Source organism: Macrosteles quadrilineatus, unplaced genomic scaffold (assembly GCF_028750875.1).
Source record: "Macrosteles quadrilineatus isolate MER2022 unplaced genomic scaffold, UCM_ALF_1.0 Scaffold_8__2_contigs__length_117827958, whole genome shotgun sequence".
NCBI lineage: Eukaryota > Metazoa > Arthropoda > Insecta > Hemiptera > Cicadellidae > Macrosteles > Macrosteles quadrilineatus.
Window position 1 is genome coordinate 4,636,281 of NW_026542601.1, and position 25,667 is coordinate 4,661,947.

Sequence of the window (25,667 nt, forward strand, 5' to 3'; positions counted from 1 at the left end):
TAGTAATTCCTTGGGTTAAAATAAAATGAAACTCAACAATAAAACGTTTTCCAAAATCGCCTTTTAGCGTGTTATATTGTTCACTATTCTATAATATTGTAAATTAATTCATATATAAAGTTTAGAGATGTATTATCTGACTATTTCCTAAACTGTTCATGCCTTAAAAATTAAATAACACCACAATCTTTAGGTTTTCACGTACCATCAACCTCGAGGAATCACAATATTTTAATTAACTAGACTCAATCTAATAGTATTAATCTTTCCATTAAATACGTACAGATTTCATTAAAATCTAAATAAAGGTAATACATCAATTAGTTTTGTAGTCTGCAGATTTGCTGCAATGGTGTCCTTAGGATTACACGAAATTACACATTTATTTGCATTCGTAGATCAATAAAAGTGCTCAAAACTCATAAATAAAGAAGTTTAATCGTGCAATAGCGGAGCTAAATTTCCGAACTTCAAAACGGTCGAGATCACCTGTTCTTGATCAAATACACATGTTAAAAGTAATTGTTAAGTGGTGCCAAGTAAATATTTCTGATTTGAATTTGTACAAATACATTTATTTTTGTTCAACCAATCGATATATCGCAAATCCGATACATACTCAACACTTTCCCTCATAGACCTTGTGGTATTGATAGTGTCAGTCGGTTCAGTACAGTGATCAGTCTTCACTCAGTCACTCATTGTCATTCAGTAAAGTCGGTTCGGTTAAGTGTCTGTAGCTTGGTTGGAAGTCCTAATTGGAGTCCCCTTAAACTACCAAGTAAGTAATTTTAACGCTTTTAGATATTCCTGCTGTCAAATTTATCTTTTTAGATCCATGTCTAGGGTTGTTTGTTGGATTTTCCTTTACGTTGTGTAGTTTTTCCTTTTTGAAGTTTTGAAAGTTACTCCTTATTTTAAATTTCTAAGACTTTTGTGTTTAGGAAATATACACTTTTAATTAGTTTTTTTGGACTAGGCTACTATTTTTTTACAAATTTGTAAACGTTAATCATAATCTAAAACTTGCTGTGCTCCCTAAAAACACTTTCTGAATCACCAACATTTTCTTCCATTACGATCTCCAAGTTAGGATACTTTGGTGATATTCAACTCAGGCTCAGTGGAAGGATATTGTTGAAAGTTTGTAATACAGGCTTTGTGGGTCGTCTAGTGAATGCAATAATAAATAAAGAAATAGTTAAAATTCATTTTTTTAAATACACAATGCCTTGATCATATAACGATGACCCTAATATTTTTAACTCAGCCTCTACTGGTTGGGTTTTATACGAAATTTAAAGTTCTGAACTGTAAATAATAACCAACTTAATATTGATGCAAAGTGTCTTTTAATCCTTATGGTGAATTTCAAACAATACTTAGTGTTTATTTCCATTGCGAAAAGTTGATACGAGAAAAACCTAGTCTAATATTTAATCTTAAGGGAGGGGTTTTCTTAAGGGAGACTTAAGGAAGTACTTAACTTTTCTTACCCCACAAACCTCGCAAATATTTCATCCATACCATCACGATTACCTTCCGACAAATGTTGTATGCATGAGGTATAACAGACGCTGGCTACAATAGTTATCTAGGGAATACTCTTCTCGTATGGATGATATGTTCTCGTTTTTATACTTCAATCATGAGACTGTACTGTGTATATACTTACTAAAGACTAGTTTTACGGGTTTTCAAACTGTTTGAACAGAATGTTTGTTTTACGGAAGCGTATTTAGGATGTTATAAACTAACTAGGCATCTTGGCTAAAAATAAAAAAGGTTTTTTTATCCAAGATATACCTTTTAAGCATTATCTTAGGGGACGGTCCAAACGTTGGTCTTTCTAACATCTAACGTCGACCTTTTTGCTAATAAAAGATAAATGACATTTAGGTCCAGTAACTCTCTCGCTTGGAATCGAACCAACGATCTTCAGATTTGAAGGCTAGCACTATAACCGTCCTCCTTTTAAAATTCTCATTTAAAGTAGGCTACTATTTAAGAGAAAAATAATGTTTCCAAGAAACGTATTGATTTAACCCCTCTTTCTTACAGTTTACATTTAAAATTGTTTTTACAATTAGTTAAAGTGTAATAAAATACCCCCGCCGCAGCAAACCTGCCGACTAAGCGAATTTCCATTTGTCTGAATTGATTTTCAGTTAAATATATTTTAATAACATTAGGTTTAACGAGTACCTAGGTTTGCTGCTACAAGGAAACTAATAAAGTGTGTTTTTGAGTAAAATATTGATAGCTTAGTACAAAATAAATAAATTTGCCAAGTTTGATCAAAATATATCCAAAACAAGCAAACTACAACATTTGACAATATTTTCCATAAGAATAATATGGGAATTTTAAATTTACAATTTTTTTAATTTTCTCCGTTACTAATAATCGAACAAATATACTTTTATATACTAAATTATTTGTTTTTTTAAGCTCTTTAATAAGGTCTAAAGAGAAATCGGGAAATTTTGTGTTTTGAGGGTCAAAAGTGAGAAAAACCAATTTTTACCCCATAAAACCCCCCGTAAAGCCCCGTTCCCATGGTCCGATCGTGCTGGTTCGCGAACTCATTCAAGTTTATCCCGCTTTACACCTTTAATCCAAATTTCATCAAAATCGGACAAAAATTACTCAAGTTATCGCGTTCACGGACGTATATATATATATATATGTCTATATATATATATATATATATATATATACATATATAAAAATTTGAACGAATGGTGTTTTTGGCCTCTGGGGACATCAAAATGAAAAAGTAAATCGGTCCCGGGTCTAGGTCTTACCGTGCCACCTACGGTAATAGCTACTTCCCTATAGGGAAATTCGCTAAAAAATAATAATAATAAAACAAAAGAGATAAATGGTTTGTGAAAATAATAGTTCTTATGGTATACTTATACTATGAGATTGTAAATGCGCGTTATTTTTCAATTGTGAGATAGTTAAAACTCACTGTCTTAAATCATAATATAGGTTAAACAGCTAGTCATTACGTCATCACTGTAGGGTTTTCTATATGTAAGTGCAATCTTCTTATTGACCTTAAAACCATACCACTGTATGTTTTTAAAAGTCTATATTTTAATATTAATTATTTCCATACAATTCGAATTTAAGTTGTATTTTAAGTCATTAGTATTTATATCAATGGCTTGGTTTGATATTTTATGTAAAACTTTACTATTTGTTGCCTTTTAGCGAATTTCTCTATAGGGATGTAGCTATTACCGTAGGTCTCATGGTAACACTAAGGCCCGGGACCGATTTACTTTTTCATTTTGATGTCCCCAGAGGCCAAAAACACCATTCGTTCAAATTTGTATATATGTATATATATATATATATATGTGTGTGTGTATGTGTGTCCGTGAACACGATAACTTGAGTAATTTTTATCCGATTTTGATGAAATTTGGTTTAAAGGTGTAAGGCGGGATAAACTTGAATGAGTTCGAGATCCAGCATGATCGGACCATGGGAACAGGGTTTTATGGGGGGTTTTATGGGGTAAAAATTGGTTTTTCTCACTTTTGACCCTCAAAACACAAAATTTCCCAATTTTCCTCTAAACCTTCTTAAAGAGCTTAAAAAAACAAACAATTCAGTATATCAAAGTGTTTTTGTACGGTTATTGGTTACGGAGAAAACTAAAAAAATGGTCAATTTAAAATTCCCATGTTTATTCTTATGGAGAATATTGTAAAATGTTGTAGTTTGCTTGTTTATGGATATCTTTTGATCAAACTTGGCAAATATATTCATTTTATACTAAGCAATAATTATTTTAGTTATAACACACTCTTTATTAGTTTCCTTGTAGCAGCAAACCTAGGTACTCGTTAAACCTAATGTTATTTAAATAGATCATTTGAAAATCAATTCAGCCAAATGGAAATTCGCTAAGACGGCAGGTTTGCTGCGGCGGGGGTATTATTTAAGTAATTATAGGGACTCTTGTTTCACAAATAAATTTTTATTTAATTTGTTTAATGCCGCGATTAAAACTGTGTTTAGATAGATCTCTAAGAAACCATATTTGTGGGGTTTGGTTTTAAAATTGAAATACGTATTTCAATGCTTTATTTTATAAAAAATAGACTTGTTTTGGTGCTACAGTTAAATGAACTTTATCCCCCAGCAATAAAACATCGCATTCGGTGCTGTACTAAAACACTTAAGTTTTCACTTTATATGCCATAGCACCATTGCATCTCTATAAACGCGTAGGTCGACAGTCCTGTACTATTTGTCTCTGTAACAGTCTCCTGGTTATTACACTATACTATACAACCGTGTATGGCCGTTGGAACGACTACTCGTAACTGTTATTTGACGGTAACGGCTATCGGTGCAACCTATTACTTTGCTATGGATTATCGTAAAATTCATGTTTTACGCTACACCTGGTTCATGGATGAATTTAATGAAACACAAACTAAACTTTATGGAGTAAAAGAATTGGATGGGCTTAGCTATAAATGATGGAATATTGCTTTTAATTATAGATATATCTATAATCTAGAACATAAAGTCTTCTATTTTATCTTATCCGTTTTCGTTAAAACGCCCAAATTATTAATGGTCTTGAAAATCACGTAATTAATCAACTTAGTCGATCAACGGCCATTCATATACTTTTTCTTACATAAATAATTGTAGTATTATTGCTGTGTATTTTTTGTGTTACATTATTGCACATTATTTTATGAAATAGATAAGTGGTTCGTATAAAGTTAGTCGATTGGTGACTTATGAATAATTAGTACAGTGACAATATTAATTATTTTGTATTATTGAGCTGATTCAATATGTGTTTCATCATGTTAATTTGGCCCAATACACTATTTGATTGTATAATAGCTGAATGCACCCGTTTTCGGTAGAGTCTGGTGATTATGTCATTGGACTTTACTTAAATTTGTTATCTGAAAGGTAACATAGAAAAATATCAAAATCGGTTATAACAGTTTTAGTTAAAAATGCCTTGACCCTTATGATTTGTATTGACACAAAATAAAAATAAGTATAATTTGCAATTATATTATACTAGCTGAGTACCCGTCCTTCGTACGGGGTTGGAATATAAGTATGAAATGCTTATTGCAGTTATACTCAAGCTTTGCGTTTGCAATAAGGGAGGACACAGTTTGATAAAACTTGCTTTTTAAAATGTACAGTATTCTATAGTATTACACATCTACCATATAGCAATTATGTTCTACCACTTTACCTAAACAATAGAGAAAAATAAATTATCAACAATTCGCAAAATATCACAAATTATTCATGAAATTAAAAACATAAACATACCTTACTGTAAACAATCCTACTTTGACAGTTCTCATTGCGAAACACAGTTTTTTGTTGCTGCTTAGTTCCGCGCCACTCATCCTACACTCATCCTTCACTCATATTTGGGTTAAAATACGCACATAGTGGCGTCCCCATCTTAAATAATTGATAATTAAATTAGCTGTTTTCATAACTGCAAAAAAATATAATGCTGCACCCTGTTGGTAAATCTTATAACTTTTTAATGCTTTTCCATATCATAGAACCAACTTTTTTAGTTGAAACAGCTGACTAAATTCTTCAATTCCCTTTAAATATGAATACTTATAAGGTTAACATGGGGAACTACAGAGCCACTGGGGCGGAGCCCGAAAGGATTTTTGAGATAAGAATATGCCTATATGTTAATCGGGAATGTGAGCTATCATCATGTCAAATTTCAGCCCAATCCGTCCAGTAGTTAATGCGTGATTGAACTTCAAACAAACAAACACACAAACTTTCACATTTATAATATCACATTTATAATACGTACACCCCACCACACCCACCACGTTAACACTACCATGTTTTTATTTTCAATACTATGGACATATGTAACACGTATTTATTGGCAGTCAACTTTGGTCGGTTTATCTATAGTCATGATTCCCGATCTGAAACTAATTTTTATCCTGACTTTTTACCAGTAAACACCGGCATGTATGATATTCATCGAGTTAATTAATAATAAACACCATAATACACCACTAAAATCGAAAGTCGGTTATAAATTATATTTTACACAATAACCTAAGTTATTTGTAAGGTTTTTTTTGTCATAATCGCGCCCCTTGAAATACTAGCTCAGGTTTTTTTGCCATACAAAACAACTAACATTTACGCAATAAAAAAACAGCTAAAATAAACCACCGACGTAGAATTATATATACGAATATTACATATAAAATACTTATAAACCTCTACTACACCGATATCTCAGTAGTGTACAGAATAGCGTTTTGCCCTTATTGCTCACTGAAACATAAAATCGTCGAGTAAAGAAACCGCTTCAGGCTTCAGTACCTTACTGAATTGCCTTTAGTGCCTTTTTATGGAAAAATGCTCTCAAGGGAATCTCTTAAGTAGTTTCATGAAAGTGTTTTGAGTAGTTTGAGAAATTATGAAAACATAGTTTTAGTTGTAGAGTTTTTTTTGTCTTTAACTTTTTTGTGTGAAGAAGTATTTTGTTTCTGTAATGAACTAATACATTCTAAATTGGATTTTTTAGAAATCCAATTTAAAGTGGTGGTTTAGAGTGTATGAAAATATTCTTAGGGTGAAATAAATTAATATCCCAACCTAACCAAATAGGTACTACCTCAGAGTAATAAAACAAAACTCTGAGGTACTACTCACTAAATATGATCCCAAAATTTAGTGTGTCAAAAACCCCTTAATATTACGGCCTATTTCAACCTCAAATGTTAACAATCTCCGCAAAAAAGGAAACCCTAAATTTTTAGCTCCACAATGAAAACCTTTTGGATATAAAACTTGAAGAGTACAATAAATTAGTATTTTGACAAAATTTTGACGCTGGGTACTTTCCAGAAGTACGATTGTTGTGTAACAATATTCCTTAACTATTTCAATATTAAAAGAATTACATATATCTTCATTATGTTTCTATAATGAACAGGAGAATATAACCATAACTGCAGAAATCATTAGAAACAGTGGACTTGGGGGAATCAAAGGGCAAAAATCAAGTCAACTCATAAAGTATATCAACTATGCTGGGAACTATAATGGTTAAACCCTTATTTTTGAAAGTTAAATGACAACTATATTATTACAAAATAATTGAATAAGGTAAACAAATCACATATAGTCAATTGCATGGCTTTTATACAATAATTATGAATGAAAATAAAATTGGGTTGAGAACAAATGCTGGAAAGAATCAAAGCGGTCGATCCATTAGTACAGTATAACGATTCTTGGGCGATCGTCCGGAAAGCAATACCATTTGTTGAATCGCGTTTGACATGGCGAAGCTGAAAAGCTGTACGTTTGATATTGGTATGGAGATTTTATAAAGTGCGTTTTTTCTAAATTATTAACGGACTGGTGAACTTTAAACTGAACGTTTTATTTTTATTTTTCCTCCTACGGCAATAGTATTTTTTAAAAAGGAGACGAGAGTGTGTGAGTACAAGTGTTTTTCAAACGCGTTTTAGGAAAGCGGTTCAAACCCAATTAATTTTTGGATATGATGGAAATCGAGTTTTCCCAGTTTTTGAGAGAGAGATTGTATTAGAGTATTGGATCACAAATTGATTGTAAATTGAAAATGATACCTAAATCTTAGAGGTTTGGGTTTCCATAAAATGTTTCCAACATTGCTATCTAATAGTGTTATAACATAGACTATTGTTTCCAATAGTGCTAGGTTATAACATTTTTTTTTGTCCTAGGACGCTAGGCACGAGCCTGGGATTGTTTTTCACATTACTTCAGGCTAGACCTAGGGGTTTCGGCATTATTACTTCGATAAAATCCATTGGTGACTTGGCGGGGGCCGAACCCGGGACCTCAGGGACTGAGGTCCCGCGCTCTAACCACTACACCAGCTCGCTCCCCTAGGTTATAACATAGACAAAAAGAATTTCATATAGACCAACAGCTGTGCTGCAGTTAGCATAGGTTCTAGCGTCCACCGCTGGGAGCGCCTATAGTTAGGCGTACGCGCTACGTAACTACACGGGGCTCCTAGCGGTGGACGCTAAAGTTTTGTTTACCACCACTTAGGCGAACCTAGTTGCAAAATTAGCCTCTAAAGACATTTTTTTTTATATTTTAACTACAATTTAAAATTAATTACACAATATATCTTCTCTGAATCCCAAAAAAGCATACTCCATCTTGAATTTTCAAAAGTCAATACCACTGGGTCAATTAGTTCTATAATTTATCACTCAGTTATTGTTGTTATCCATTATTGTAAGTTGCGATGTAGATGGCTTCGAAAGAGCAAAAAGTGTTCTGTGTTTTAGACTTCATTGATTTTTAAATTTTGTAATCAATTTAAAATCGTATTTATAGTCTAAAATGTCTACAGAGGCTAATTTTGACTCTATGTTCACATAAGTAGTGTCAATCAACACTTTAGAATCTCCTCTATTGATTCTCATCCCGTGATGATAGGTTATATAGTTTGTCATTTTTGAGTGTAACAATAATTAAGAATCACCCTGTATGTTTATTTCTGGTCTATATTTGTTCGTTAAGCTTGTATGATAGCATTTAAAGTGTTCTTTGATTAGTTTAAACATATAGTTAAAGTTCCTATTATATAATCACAAGGTATACATAGTAAAGCTAGAACATTTCCCCGAAGCCAAACCTAGCCTTGGCTTACCCTACACTTCATACATACAACATACCATGTGGGTGGTTGCCTGTACTCTCCATGGGGTTTAATCCTCTAGAGAGGTGAATATATTCATCAAAGGAACTTGTAGATGAAAGCACTTCTGTGAGTGTTCGAATTAGTATTAATCGATTCGCGCCCAGTTACGCCTTGTGGTTGAATCTAAGGGTAGACTTCTGTTGGAACAAACAACCGAATGAAAATAACGATCGATATATATACTATTCGATATATCGTTTGGTTTGTTAAATAAGGTTGACATAACCTAACTAACCAAACGATATATCGAATGAAACAATCGAATAATCGTTATTTTCATTCGGTTGTTTGTGCCAACAGATACGGAGGTCTACCCTCTAAGACATATTGACAGTTTCAACCACAAGGTACAACTAACCTATATCCCCTTAAACTTTCAAGATTCTCCCCACTTAAGTTGCTTCTGTTCTTTCTAGTCTATTTTAGTATATTGACATATTCCTCTCCTCACGATAAAACTGCATCTAAACTAATGCTGATGACAGTTTTTTCTGCAGATTCATCAATATTTCTCACAGTCTTCTAACACCCGTTATGATTATTAACATTTCAAAAAAATCTGTATCAGACAAGCCCAGTAAAAAAAGGTTAGTTAAGTGTAAAACTATGTGGTAAATAATATAAAAACAAACATTTATTCAAAACTTCTATACAAATTCAAAGTTAAACCAAGTGTGTCCATTCACTTAATTCCATAAAACCTAATCAAGTAGAAATCGGGCACTAAATGTATCCAAAACGGTGTTTCCATTCAAACAACAACAGTACATGAAGGTCCAGTCATTTGGAAGGTATTACAGCTCGGTCCGATAGTACTTTAAGCACCTTCAATGTATTATGGAATGGTCGACCGACTTTATACTGGTTTAAGCCGTTGAATGCCTTTTAAAACTGTTATTTAGCTGAAATCCGCTAGTTGTGTTTTATCTCGCACCCACACTATAGCAGGTTGTTTTGGTTAGTGATTAAACTTTAAAAAACTTATGTTATAACCATCCAAAACTATATTTCTATACATTAATATAAAATTAAAACCGGTTTGTGAACATCTTATAACCGTCAAACTAAACACTAAAATAATACGGATTGTTTTGAATAACTTGTGTCGCTCATAAGTCTATGAGCTTTGTATATAATAACTAACCAAACTTGTGTAAAATTATATACCAATTTTGTAAAATAATATTTTCAATTAATTTCTATACAGTAGAGTTTTTTTTTGTTTTTTTACAACTGCAAATTAAACTGTTTAGGCGTGACCTCAACTTTAATTACTTAAAATGTGTATTGCTTACCACAATTTGTATTGTGAAGTGCAAATCCAAAAACCATTACTAATTTACCGTTAAAGATAGTGAATAGATTCGAATTAAGATTGAAACCGTTTTTAAAAATGGCGTATTTCAATTTATCAAATACAGTAGTATATCATAGTTATGCACATGTTTATATTTAGCATGTTACGAATAGAGTTGTTTGAACAGAAACTCTCATTTATATGCTTTATAAAGTCAACTGATGGTTATATTTGTCTCTGTAAGCTCTTTTTCTTTGTAAGTTTTCCTGATTATAATGATTTGCCTTTAAGAAAAGAAAGTGTTCTTTAAAGGCTTAAACTAGCTATAACTTAACAAGGAAATATACCACCTTCCCTTATAGTACAAATACCTTTTCCATGAAGCATCAATAATATGAACAAAAAATAATTCGGCTATTCATATTGAAAAAAGGCTTTGCTCACTATGTGTATTAAAATAAAAATTTATAAGTAATCCAATTTTAGAACGTTAATACATTTCTTTTAAAGGCCAAAAAGCTATTTTAGCTATTTTCGTTCAATTGAATCTTAAACCCTCTCAGGAAATCAGATTAGGGTTGAGCTTGTTCCAAAAGCGTCAGAAATTGTTGAATTCGGTTAAGTCCTAAGTAGTTTGTACTGTTTAAGCTAACATTTTCCGATCAAAGTCAGAAACAGTCGAGGCGTAATCGGTTTGACTAGTTAAGTGTCTCTTGGTGCGGACTTGAAACCAAACTCTGTTGACCTTCATTTAGTCGTAATTTGTACGAACGGTTCGTAGAACTGCACTATTTCAGGACTAATTGCACTATTACCTGCTCATTTGTTAGAACACTGTTTCATTTATAAAATCTGTAATTATGCATTTTCTTTTGATTAAAAATTACATAGTCGTGGTATTTAAGGTTATTATCTCTTTGTGTTTGTTTTATATAGGCTGTATATATTTATGAAAATATAACATTATCCTTATATGAATTTTTCTTAAAAATGCCTACTTCACTCATACATAATAAAAGAAATATACGATTTTTTACTATCTATGCTATTGAATAACTTCCTTGATTTGTCTTACTTTCTAACAGTTTTGAGAGTATTTCTGAACCTTTTTGCATTATAGGTTATCAACAAAATTGGATCCTTGTGAGAACATCTTTTTTATAAACCAGGGTTGACTGCTGCGACTGGTTTCGGACCAAAAACTTATATCTTATCAATTAATTGCACTACCATGATGAGACTTTTTCCTTAGTTTATAAAAGAGTTTCAAAAAATTATTCTTTCCATTAATACCAATCTTTTAAAAAATTTTCTGATCTGTAATTTTACTGTACAATTATCCTGAAGTGTAAGCAGATTGTTCTGGTAAACACAATATTAGTTTACGTTCCATTACAAATTACTTTTAAAGTAGTTTACTTTAAGTCATTTTTGTAACCAACAAAACAATGCTAAAAATCCTTAGTATGCGTTACCCTTCTGATAAAACTTGCAATTAAAGAAATTAAATTATTTTCCGTATGAAATAAATCGCCTACAGTAAACAGTAGACAGAGAAAATCACTCTACGAATGTATTAAAAATATGAGATGCGTCAGAGATATAAAAACGAAATCAAAGAAGGTACATTACCATAACAGTTCATTCTTGGGACGTTTCCCAAGTGGGATTTGGTGAACACTACTGTCAAAGGAAATGGTTATGTTTCCGACATCGAAGCTGCATATCAATAATTATATTTTCCTAGGATGCTAAGATTGTTTTTGACATTACTTAAGCTAGACCTAGGGGTTGCGTCATCATCGCGTAGATAAAATCCATTGGTGATTTGGCTGGATTCAAACCCGTAACCTCTGGGATCAAAGTCCCGCTCTCTAACCACTAGACCAGCTCGTTCCCCATATGAATAATTATATTTTAGTTTAAACTCAAACTGTGCTATTTACGTTTTAGTTTGTAGCATCCACGGGTCTCAAAACATAGTCTAGTATATTTAACATTGGAGTTTATTGAAACCAAAATTAAGTTTTTCTGTTATTTTATAAATGATTGCGGACGTTTCTAATCACGATCAGTAAAACAAGTAGTATCAACACTACACAAGTAATTGGGTTCTGCAATCTTTTAGACCAGAAAGTCATTGTTTACAGAAGTGGACCTGTTGAGTCGGCTCAGTTGCACTTTATGGACTATGTTTGACTCAGTTTGTATATTTTATGCTGGTAGTCGACTCATCAGGAAAGATGTTTAAATGCTACTTGTTTTTGTTTAAAATCTCTCACTCGAGCACAATCATGCTTGTACAGAAAATGCCTGCTTATTGGCCTTTTAGTGTTTTTGCGTTATCTTGTTCCGATCTTGGCATGTTTAGGTGCTTTGTCGCCTGATTTCAGATTCCAAAATACCTTGAATGAAGAATTACCATATTAATTACTCACATAACGTAAAAATTATCATCATCATAAATTAACATCAAAAATAGAATGTCAATTACATTACCGGGCATCATCTAGGTAAGGGTCCGGAAAGAGCAACCAAACCAATGCATATCTAACATGATGTGATGTATTCTAATAATTTTTCTATTGAACAATGAAAAGGCTATGACACACAAGGAATTACAGGCTCATAGGTTGACTATAACAGGCTTTGCTACTATAGTGGAGAATTTGCATGATTGTTACAGTTACTGTGCTTTTATAGTCTTTGAATAGCCGATTAACGACTACTAGTAACTGTTACTTTAGTGGATTGGCTATCGGTAGAGTGTAACCTGTTACTGCTCGTAATAAGTACCTTTTTTGCATCCACTAGAAGGATAAATTTAGGACAAATGTAAAGTTTTTTTACCGTTGCAACTACTGTTCGTAACTCTTAAGGACAATTGATTTGACAGTATAGCGCAACCTTTACATACTTTGCTCAGTAATTACCTAATTCTGTTTTACCATCTCTACCACCTACTTACATAAGCATAAACGTAACTACAACTACTTATATAAAATAATTATTTGTCTTTTTTTAGTTTTTTACTGTATATACAGCTATCTTGCTACTGCTTTCCTGCAAATAATCATTTATGTAATCTCTTGAGAAAACTACTTTAAGTAAACAACTATAACAGAGATTCAGGTGGGTAGAGGAAGATATACAAAATGTATGTAACATCTAAACAACAAGAAGGTATAATATACATTTCCCTAGTCGGCCATGATAGTCAGCTTCTGTTATGCCTCATACATACAACATCGGGGTTTAGTGTTGATACATGAAAGATGGAGACTCCTTTTTGAATAAATAGTAAGGTGTGAGTAATAATGAAAATCATATCATTTATATTATCACTATGTTTGCCATGGTTATAGATAAGCTGAAATAGTGTTTGAATGCAATATATGTTCAACAGCTTTGACCTAATTACAAATAGAAAATCAAAAAAATTAAGCCTGTGTAATTGTTATAATATAAAGTTAAATTAATTTGATCTGAACTTATTACTGATACCAAAAGTGCAAGTCCATAAAATTATGTATGTTCGTTAAACTTGCAGAAGACCTTAAATATTACAATCCTCAAGATCAACTGGAGCCAAATAAAATTAAGATAAATATCAGTTACCAATATTTAGATTATTTTTTTACCGTTCCACCTTTCACATCCTACGACGCTAGGTTCTAGCCACAAAACTGTTTTACAGATTACTTCAGGCTAGTCCTAGAGGGTCGTGACATTATCTCATGGATAAAATCCATTGGTGATTACCGGGATGTGAACCCGGGACCTCATCATCCGACATTATCCAACACACTAATAGCCCCATGGCAAACTTTTCGAGAAACATGTTCTTTTCACTCTACTTGGTACAAGATTTGCACCATTTAACTTGGTGATTCGAAGAGCAAGTTTCAATTTGTGTAATTGCATTGCTTTAACTGTTCAATCAACTGTACAGCTGTACTTTAAACAAGTTAGCTCAAAAGTTCTCTTCTCTACTTAACTGACCACTGTGCAAAATTTGAGTTTCAATTACTCAATCTACACGGTCCACTTTGGTCCATGTTGCGTTTTTGCTGTTGTAACTTTTTAACAAGTTAAAGATAGAACAGTAGTGATGTTCATTGATTCAATCAAATAAATATATTTGTTTAAATGTAAAATATAAAGTTTTTGATGTAAACTGTTGCGGGCTTTAGGAAGTGGTGAAACAAATGTTCGGTAAAATATATCTTGACGTCTTAAATATTTAATAATTCCTTAACAGCATCTTATGTGTTTTTAAACTATATTTTTAAAATGGGATTTTTGTAAATAAACTGCAACATGTCCTACTACAACAACACTAAGACATCATATCATTTCTATCGTCTGATAAATTCGGGATTCCGAAGCTTTTAATCTATCTGTATATGAAAACTCTGTCACATATTTGGCATTTGTATACACAGTGGATAACATGTAAACCTTTGGTAAAGACGAGATTAATTAAATGACACAGCAGTGCTGAAAAAAGTATATAACATCAAGTTAGAACATTACAACACACAAACGCACATTAAAACATTACATACATTCTAGATTCATAGTATAAAGTGTAGTGTCAAATATGACTCAAACGTGAAATATCATTCAATCAAGTAATAATCGTGAGCAAAGTCAATAAAAGCGAACAAGCCATGTATTTATAGTTGTCTCAAGTATAACATGATACAATTTGGGTAGTATTAACATGAACGAAACATTTTTTAAAGTGCAACAACTGTAAAATATTGTTCAAGTTAACTAGAATTGGCAACACGTGAAAATCCGATCATTTCAAATTGTATTCTCTTCCAAATGACTGCACAAGATTGTTATTGGTAAAGCTGTAGGGATTCAAACATTACTTTTTATTATGGTCCACAGATTTGAAAAAAAAATTAAGTAATTATTTCTGATGTTTTTTGGTTGTTTGTACAATATTTTAAAGCTATGAAACACGTACAACTTGATCCGATTGATATTTAATTGAAAAAAAATCACGGATAACTTGAATTGTTGTCTTAGATAGTTTTTACCCTATCAGCAATGAATTCAATAGACTCCAGCACTTAAAATCTTGACATTTATAATTCTACTTTCTAAAAAAATACTGGACAAAAACTGTTATTGGGGAGGTTCCTGTAGTGGTTAAACATTAATGTATGCCTATAGATCACCAATATTTTTTTTATTAAGTAATAAATATAATTTTCATCCAGATATTTTTGCTATAATTTATATTGAGTTAATTTTTACACACCAAACTATCAATATACTTATTTCTTTACCAGTTACAGTATTACTAACGACACTAAAATCCATCAAGCTATAATCGTTCGATATACATAAACACTTTTGAAAGTTTTCAAATTTTTTATGTTACACTCTATTTTGGTTGCACCAACTATAGGAAAACCAACCTAATCATAAAACCTTGATAAGAAGATAAATGTATCATCTCCTAACAAGTCTAAGGATCGATGCTCAACTCTATAATTATGTCATAATTTGCGACACAAACTTTAAAACTGCTCGTAGATTCATCATTGTATGTTAAATTTAAAACATTTTTTGGTGTGTGTTTCTATGTCCGGTGACGTCAAAGTGCAAGGGTGACTAATAAATGCTTTCTTCCTATTTTATGATAAACATTCCAGTATACCTGGTTAGTAACAGTACCAAAAGCATGAAACAGCAGCTTACACAAATTTCTTCTATTTGGTTAAAAATAGTTATAATGTTAGTAAAATTTTTGTAGCAAAGAGTAAGCATAAAAAAGCTTTAAATATTTTTACGTTAATATTTTTCTTCATCTGATCCACGACAAAGATTATGTACAAATAAGTAGTTTTAATCCCTGCTTTACATACCCTACGATTTTATTATTCACGGGTTGAATATTTAAAGTTGAATATTTCATGTATCACTCCCCTCCGCAAACCCTCGATGTTGTATGTATGAGACATAACGTAAGCTGACTATCATGGCCAGCTGGGGAAATGTACCTTCATCTTGTTTAGATGTTACATATATGTGAATACATTTCTTGCGTAAGTGAATTGATAATGAATACATGTTTCCACCACTATAAATAGGAGACATTTTAGAGGTGTGCTTGATTTATTAATATCACAAGACAGACAAGAGTTTCTAAATAAATTGTTCTTTTTGGTATTTTATTCATTACTGTCTCTAGTATTAAAATAAATAAAATATAGGTTACGTACATTTTACTGTTGCTGATTCACTCTTAATGTTAGATGACAAGTTTAAGATCATTACTGCTCCGTTTTAAAATCTCATAAGATCGTCAAAAGATATTTTGTTAGGCCGGTTACATGATAGCATTACAAATGTTGTTTAATAGTATCTCCATTATTAATTGTGTCAAAAGTTTCTTGAGAAAATACAGTATAATATGTTTTGGTTCAAAAATGTACCAAATACTCCACCGAACGTTATAATGTAATATTAGAGGGGTTGACAACCAACAACATCACTTAATCTATATTTTAGTGATCGTTCTTATAAATGACCAATTAACAAAAGTTAAGTTGTAAATATCAAAAAGCATACTACATGTACCCACAAAAATGCCTGAAAATAGTCGTCAATTTGCCCATAACAATGACTATTCATTAAAATATGGGAATATGGCGTTTGGAAAAATGTGGTTCTGTAATAAAATGGACTTCAAGTCTTTATGTTACTATAATTGTCACCATCATTATCATTATTGTTGAGACAGGAATCTTTAACATGTGTAGGATCTTTACTGATTAATATTACCAGTTTCTTAAGCGAGGACCCTTTAGTCCTCCACATCAACGACTGCTGAGCCCAGTTCCGAACCATCAAAAGGCTAACCGCTCTTCCTCAGCATCCCTTGACATTTTGACTGTAAAAGCAGCACTAAAACCATCAAAATCAGCTGTTAATTCTTTGAATTCTTTTTCAGAATGGCAGACAAGACGCCCAGTAGACTTCGGAGGCTCCTCAACAGAAGAGTACCAGTAGTGTCTTGGCTACCCCAGTACTCTGCTGACAAAGCAATATGTGACCTCATAGCTGGAGTCACTGTAGGTCTGACATTGATGCCCCAAGCCTTGGCCTACGCTGTGTTGGCCGGCCTGGAGCCTCAGGTGAGTGATTTGTATATAGTGGAGTGAAAGATTACAAGTAAAGAGTGACATTTAACAGTACATTACACCACAAGGCCGAGAAAAAGTAGATGTTTAGGTAAGTACAATAGTTTCCTGTTGGAATTTCATGCAAGTAACTAAAACCTTCCCACGTACGATTTTGCATAACTTTTTTTGTCCTAAGACGCTAGGCACGAGCCTGGAATTGTTTTTCACATTACTTCAGGCTAGACCTAGGGGTTGCGGCATTTTCACTTAGATAAAATCCATTGGTGACTTAGTGGGATTTGAACACGGGACCTCAGGGACTGAAATCCCGCTCTCTAACCACTAGACCAGCTCACTCGCCAACGATTTTGCATCACTACCAGCTACAAATATATAGGACAAGTAAACAACCAATACTACTAGTACAAGCACAACATTGTTTAATACATACTTTTCAAGCGAACATATTTCTAAAAGGTAATGTTTGTAAACATATCACTATTTTCAGTTGTAAAATGAAATAGAATAAGGGTAAGCTAATCAGGATGCACCTCTTTGGCTTTATTTTACAACTAAAAATCATGGTATTTCGGGTATTTTTTCTATCTCTTTGAATTTTATGTCGTTTGATTGTAAATTTAAATGATAAATAAAAGTTTCCTGGTTTTTTTAATCATCCCTTTGATTGGTAATATGAATTTATAAAATTAAAGTTGCTGCCATTTTGAGATGTTTTTATTGGACCTAATAATTTTGTTTACCATGGTTCTCTTTAACCCAAACTTGCATACTAAGTTTCATAAAGAGTGGTTGGAAAAATATAAGGATAAAAAGGTTCATGTAAAAATACAAAATACTTGATATCCGGTGAACGAAGCAATTTTGGAAAATGTTTTATCCTTGGTTTTTCTTTATTTTGACCCATTAAACCATTTCCCCAAGTTTGGTTGTTTTTAAGTGGGGCGCTGTGTATGTATAAGTAAAAAATACAAATTAATTTAGCTAGGCAGAATAAGATATATTTTACAAAAGATTCATCATATCCTGGGCCACAATTTGTCATGAATGGTAAATTTCATCGCACAATAACTTTACCCGACAATATCAAAATCTCGGGACCATGTTCAAAGGAATATCATCATAAGAGGATTTGTATGTCCACCAGACCAGATGAGATATAATCTTCAATAACATTTAATGAGTAAGACCCATTCAACATTTCCAACCCTACTGAATTCAAAGTACAGGTATTCCGAACATTGTATGGAAACAACTACGGTATGTCAATTGTAGCATTGTTGTCATTTGCATTCAGGTAGATCGGTTGTTCCCCATAAGGCCTGTATTGAAAAGTGGATCTAAAATTGTATGGATCGAAACTGTATTTACTTAGAATGATAATGTTAAACAAATTTTTTATGTAAAGAAAGGAAACATTTTTAAGTATTGGAACTGCCTATGAGCATAATACTATGAATTCCAACGTTACAAATTTTTATAATTGAAAATACTACGGTGGGCAGATTACGATATCTGGTAGGGCTGGAGCAATCCTTTTTTTCCAATATTTTATAAAAGAATATAATTAATAAATTTGCATGTTAGAAAAAAAATTAAAAGTTAATAAAAAAAAATTCTGGCATTGGTTTGTGCAAAATGATTGTTTGAAATTGGTTCAAGCTATTCATGGTCATTATACTTACTGTAACTATACTCTTGATACAGTTAAACCTAACTGATAAACAAATAAATTTTCAAAGCTACACAGATTATCCAACGACAATAATGTAGTTGATTTTGGACAACCAACCATCATGCATACGTTCAGCTCAAAATACGTTCAGGAAGTATGTTGCTGCTTTAGTAAATCTAATTAATTAGTTGAGTTACTGGTACTTAATTGTGATAATTTTTACCTAAAATTTCCAATTAAATATAATTTATTTCCAAAAAAATTTTCAGTGTTTTATTTACTACCATTAGGTATTTAGACAAATGTATATGTTTTTTTAATTCAAAATGTAGTGCACATTTTTTGAAAGTTAAAGTTTCATTATTTTGTTTAACATTCAGTCAAAGGATGGTTTGTTCAGCTTGTTACTAAAGGTACTATCTTTGACTATTAATGCAACAACTTCTGCATCCAATAGTCAATGGTACTATGTACATTGTACACAATATAATAAAGGTACATTTTTTAAGAAAAATTCTCTCTTTATGTAGGTAGTAATTTAGTAAAATTGTCACTATTGATAAATCACTTTTTTATCTATAATTAACATCTTAGTAAAGCTACGTTCTATTTGATAATGTTACGCTGATATGAATTTTTCCAGTACGGTCTCTACTCGTCTTTCATGGGATGTTTCATCTACTTGGTGTTTGGAAGTTGTAAAGACATCACCATAGGACCCACGGCGCTTATGGCTTTGATGACATATCAGCAAATCATTGGGAGGAACCCTGACTTTGCTGTGTTACTGTGCTTCTTAACCGGCATCGTACAGATGCTTATGGGAGTGTTACATTTAGGTGAGTTTACAAAATTACTATATAATCAAAAATGTTATAAACATTATAAGCAATATATGTATCTATACCACTTTTTCTTCTTATCTTAGGTGTGCTGATTGATTTCATCTCCATCCCAGTGACTGTTGGGTTCACGTCCGCCACGTCGGTGATTATCGCCGTTTCTCAGATCAAAGGGTTGTTGGGACTCAAATTTGAGTCCTCTGGCTTTCTAGACACCCTGCGTAAAGTCTGTCTACACATTGATGAGGCTAGGTTTGCCGACACTATGCTGGGAGGAACATGCATCGTTCTTCTGCTTTTGCTCAGGGTAAGCAAGATAAATGTCGGTAGCTTAGAGGAAAAAACACTGCATGTGTTGGTTCAATTAATTGTTAGGTTTAAATTTTCATTACCGTACTGAAAGAGGTTGTTATTACCTTGCTAAGCTGAAAACAGTTATGGAAAAGATGAACGCGGTTCGAATATGTAGGCATTAGTCAATAACAAGAGTAAAAGGTCGCGTCACTTATCCTTCACTCATCTCCATTCATGCTTGGCTTAAACAAAATGACAAAATAATAACTCTGGTCTTTGCCATTGAGTTGAAATTCACTCTTGGTTTTATGGTTTCCTCACAAAAAACATCTTGGGGCAGCTCTATATAAGTTTCTTTAAATAAAATCCTCACTTTTTCCAGAAAGTCAAGGACATCAAGTTTACTGGCCCAGAAGGCAAGATGACAGACAGACAGAAGCTGCTGACCAAAGCACTGTGGTTGTTGTCCACAGCCAGGAACGCTCTTGCTGTCGTCGTCTGTTCTTGCATCGCTTACTGGTGTCACTCCAATGGCCACACACCCTTTGTCCTTACTGGTAGGTGGTTATTATGATAACATAATAGTTTTTGTGTTTTACAATTATTGAGCAGAGTGAGCAAAGCTCTTATGTGTCAACTCTTGTATTTCCTTATATGCAAACTCCTTCTCAACAGCTGAAGCAATCGTGGTCAAATTTTGCATGGTGATAAAGACCATAACGGTGAGTGCCAACTTCTATATGGCGTTGAAAAATTGTGCAGTTTACGATAATGATAACCATAAGACCCCTGAAACTAAAAACTAATATTATTGGAAAATCAGTTGATCGCCCAATGTAAATCTAATGGAAACTTGTAACTAGTAGATTGAATAGCCTGTACTACTTTAAGTGATAACTGTAACTCGATTCAGGTAGGTAAATCACACTTGATGGAATAGCTCTAGAATCAAAAGACTTTATTGTAAATTAGTTTTATTCACCTGTCAGTTTTTAAACAAAAATAATCTTTGAAAGATTGAAGAGTATCATATGGTTTGTTTTGCCTCGGAAACAAGTCTTGAACACTATAAAATTACCCAATTTGTGGATGGAACCCCTGGTTTCAATTAGTTCTAAAGAGTTTCACTAATACATCGTATAAAATTGTATTACTGAGTTGGAATTAACAAAATATCTTTGATTGATATTATAAAAAACAAATAAAGAATTTGGAATTGGCAGGCTATAGAGATGACTGTCAATTTGCCAAACCGAGCGAACCTTTTGTTTGCAGTTCACAAATTATTCATCTGTAACTGATTTGTCTGTGTCACACTTTGAAGTTCAAATTGGATAAATATCCTTTAATGTATCCAAGTGTTGTTGACCCTTGAAATATTTCTTTTGTGAACGACTCCAGTCAGAAATTTTTGAGTGGCATTACTAAGCTTTAAGCGGAAAATGAAAGTTGGGATTGTAAGCCGAAGACAGAGGTATTTTAATTAGATTCGGAGGAGCAATTTAATTTAACAAAGACCAGAGATTTACATTGTGTCATCTTTTACATCTTACTAAATAATTCTACAATGAAGTATCAAGTTACATTTAGGTTTTTAATTTCCTTTAAAATTAAATTAAATTTTAATTTTTCCTCTGTTCAGCAGCCCCAGGGAGCAAGAGAATTTTTCTTCATAAAAACATAATATTTCATGTTAAAGCAACCTATATCTACTGCTGTTAATGATGGATTAAATAATTTAGAGATGGTTTGGTATACAACTTCTTTATTTTATCAATTTATGTTGGAAACTACAAATAATTTTTTATCATGATCTCATTAAAGCTTCCTAGATTACCAATTAAATATTGAAAATTGTGTAAGTGCCTGCTTAATGTAATCCCTTAAACTGTTCCGTGATTCAAGGGATTATCATAAGCACATACTGGCAACACTTTTTTACATCAAGTGTTTAGTATCATGGTGTGTGTGAAGATGATGAACAGATTTGAAATGAAGAAATTTCCACTTAAAAGTGGGTTAGTTCTATGTTACTACTTAAAAGTTCCTACTAAGCTCTCGTTGTAACCAGACAAAATAAGAATAACTTCTGAGCGATGAAAAGACTTAACATTTAAAAGTTAAACATTCCCCCAATAACCATTGGCTTACAAATAAAAACAATTTCTGTGAGTGTGTGTGAAAGTTTCAATATCCATTTTATGTTATATATTTAGGTATTGTTTAGTATTTGTCGAATGTTAGTTATTTTTTGTTGGTTGATATTTAATTTTCAGCTGAAAACTATCATTAAAATTTTTATATATATATATGTTATTAAAACTCAATAAAATATCTTAATTTTACTTGGATTAAAATTTCAAGGTTTATTAAGATAACAAATTAGATTTGCCTAGAATATTTTTGTGGACGTTGAATTCAGAATAAAATTGTTAGCCTTTGAAATATCCTATAATCTTTTTGCTATGATTAAGCTATATGACTAAAAAGGTAATAAAATGCCTTCAATTCTAAATAATCACCAAATTTTAAGAAACTGCAAAATGTGAGTGTTTATATGTAGGTGTGAGAGTGCATAATTTATCTTTAGAATTAATGTATATTGGCAATTCGACAAATGATACAGTTTTTCTGGAATACAAACAGACTATTTATTCCTGAATGCGTAGGGTGGGAAAGCTTTAGCGCTTGAAAGGCGAAAACATCTGTGAACAGTAAACAGTAATGCATCCTACTCGGATTCACCGTTGTTGAATCCTGCTCTTTATTCACTGTAACAGCGAGATATTATCCACTTTTGTTCATGCTTATAAAAAAAATTATGACAGAAAATTGATTTTAGTCAGAAAAGTGGTCTGTAATTTGCAATAATTGAAGTAATTTTATTTGTTTTGGACTTCAAAAACTTTTAAGCCTATACTTCCACCCCTTTGTCTTGCAAGTGACAAATTTTTTGTTGAATCAGCTGTGTAACTGAACCCAGCTGACCTTGATCATTTGGCTTTTAATTAAGGTCCTCCTGACTAATGAAACAGCTGGTCTTAGTCAGTAACAAAGCTACACAAGACATGGCACATACATCTTTCACTCATATTCGGGATAAAATATGCACAGGTGGCGTCCCAATCTCAAATAATATTCCCAATTATATTAATTAGTGAAAATAACAAATATTCATGAAAACTGATGAACTTTAAAAGAAATATGTTTTACCATGTCTAAAATTTAATGTTTTCCCCGTAACACCCAACTATTAGCCGTCCTACTAACTCAATTTGTATAGTTGAGTTTTCATTTTAAAGTATACGATCTAGAGGAGAGAGAATTTTTTCACTTTAGTTATAGAACAATAATTTTTAACTTTCAACATACTTTAAGATACAATAATTTACAGAACTATCAAATAAAAATGTTCCTGTGTAGTCCCTGCCTTTATCAAGATGGATATTTAATTTTACTGTCAGTCTTAACCCTTTAAATTATTGGTCATCAGAATGATTATAATTGAAAATTAACATCTATCATTATCCCTTTCGGGTCAGTTGGAAAAACTTTGGTGCTGTATATTTTTAAAGCTGTTTGGGTTCACAAAGTACACCTAGGAAAGAATTAAAATCTGAAATTAAAATTTTGTTTCACATAAAAGATTAGAGTCTACCCCTGAACTACCCAATAATACAACATGCAAAATAGTTAGTTTGGTTCTCCAAAATCAATTTTTATTGTAATACATTTCTGTTTTGCATTATTTCATCTTTTAATCTTCTTCCGGCATGTTTATAGGTACTGTAAGATCTGGGCTTCCACCACTCCAGCTTCCCCCATTCTTCACTACAGTCAACAATAGAACCCTGGACATCTTTGACATGTGTTACGAGCTTGGTTCATCCGTGATTCTTGTCCCCATCATTTCAGTGCTGGGGAACGTGGCAATCGCTAAAGCTTTTGGTAAGGCTAAGTTTTTTGTAAGCCTAAATTCATTTTGAACTGTATTAAAGGAAACATTGAGTCTTGTATACAATTTAGACTCTGTTTGGACAAGTTTTAAAACATTAAGGTACGATTGTCATTGCTATTTTACAGAATCAGAAACGGTTTATATACATGAAATATACGCATAAATACAGAATGGCGTCAAAACAGCTTATTACTAACTAAGAAATAGTTGGTTGGATAAAATAAACTAAATAAAAGAGGAAAAATTAATTACTGTAATTACATGTCGTAAAACTCTTCAAATGAGTAAAACGCTCTATCAATAAGAAACAGTGTAAGTTTTTTGTTAAAGACCTAATGTTTTTATATCAAATATTTCTATTGGTAGAATATACAACAACTTATAATCTGCTGCTTTTGGCTTCTTGTTATAAACACTCCAGTCTTAGACAATGAAAAAATCTCTGAGAAAATCTTTGTCTAAAGCTTTCTTGAGGGTTGCATAGCTTGTTTGATAATTATTTGCAATTTATTAAAAAATATTCCTATTTTTTTGCTTTCCTCTCATCTTATGAATATAAAAATACACATTTAACAAGGTTTTGTAGACACATACCTTAACAAAAAAAGTATCAGAATGGTTTATTTCAGGCGTAAATTGTGTAGAATACAAACATCTTGTCAATCTGGGCATCCCCGTTTATTTTAGGTTGGCCTCCCTCACCTAGCTTTGCCTCAAACAGACAAACTCGTAAAGAGTTGTACGTAAGACTTGACTATTCAAAACAACATTGCTATGAAGACACCTTAGACTACTCGTCTATTGTTCATACTTAATGATCTACCACAATAACAACACTGGTAAAAAAAAATCAGCGTAGTAATTCTAAACCTGCAATCTGGCACCTCATATGTTTGTTGTATATTTTAATGGTTTTGTAAAGTAAAACTTAAAAAGTAAACAAATCACACTTGAAATTTCAATTTGGTGTAGGATTGTTAATCATGATCTTTAGTAATATCTCCCTATTTCTCAAATCACTTAATGTTTCAGCCAGTGGTGACTCTGTGGACGCCACTCAAGAACTGTTCACATTAGGTTTGTGCAACATGTTGGGTTCATTTGTGTCATCCATGCCCGTGACAGGCTCGTTCTCAAGGTCGGCTGTGAACCATGCTAGCGGAGTACGAACACCAATGGGCGGTCTGTATACAGGTCAGTGAACAAAATTATTGGAACGTTTTATGTTTCGTAAAAGGAGTTTAGAGTATTGACATAATTTTAAAAGTATTAGCTTAGAAAAATTAGTTTGTTCAAAATATTTTATATCTGATTGAACGTATTTTCTATTTACTGGCATACCCAAAGGGGAACTAATTAGTGAATAATGAGTATATACTGGTGCACCAGTACTTTGAATGCAGATAAATGCATATTGAATTGTAACATTTGACTTTCTTAATAATTTAGCACTTTTTTAATTTGGAGCATTTTAAATGGAATTGGTCCAAAGAGGTTACGTAACTTCATCTTATATTTTACAAAAGAACCATTGTCAATTTGAAATCAACTGTAAACTCATTCAAAATAAAAATAAATTAAAATTATTAAGTTTTGAAATCTGTTCCAGTTAACACAAACATCCATTTATTTTATCCTTATTTGTGGAGATTGAATATTGACTTT

General features: G+C 32.3%; 1 protein-coding gene across 2 annotated transcripts in view; it reads left to right on the forward strand.

Moving 5' to 3' along the window:
* LOC129001743 (sodium-independent sulfate anion transporter-like) overlaps positions 1-25,667 on the forward strand; it is a 62,272-nt gene that overhangs the window by 30,889 nt on the left and 5,716 nt on the right. For both annotated transcript variants that reach the window (XM_054429162.1, XM_054429163.1), the window contains 6 exons: positions 17,044-17,227; positions 19,552-19,747; positions 19,837-20,057; positions 20,427-20,601; positions 23,828-23,992; positions 25,035-25,196. In XM_054429162.1, coding sequence (XP_054285137.1) covers positions 17,045-17,227; positions 19,552-19,747; positions 19,837-20,057; positions 20,427-20,601; positions 23,828-23,992; positions 25,035-25,196 — 1,102 coding nt within the window. In that variant the 5' untranslated portion in view covers position 17,044. The remainder of the gene's footprint in view (positions 1-17,043; positions 17,228-19,551; positions 19,748-19,836; positions 20,058-20,426; positions 20,602-23,827; positions 23,993-25,034; positions 25,197-25,667) is intronic.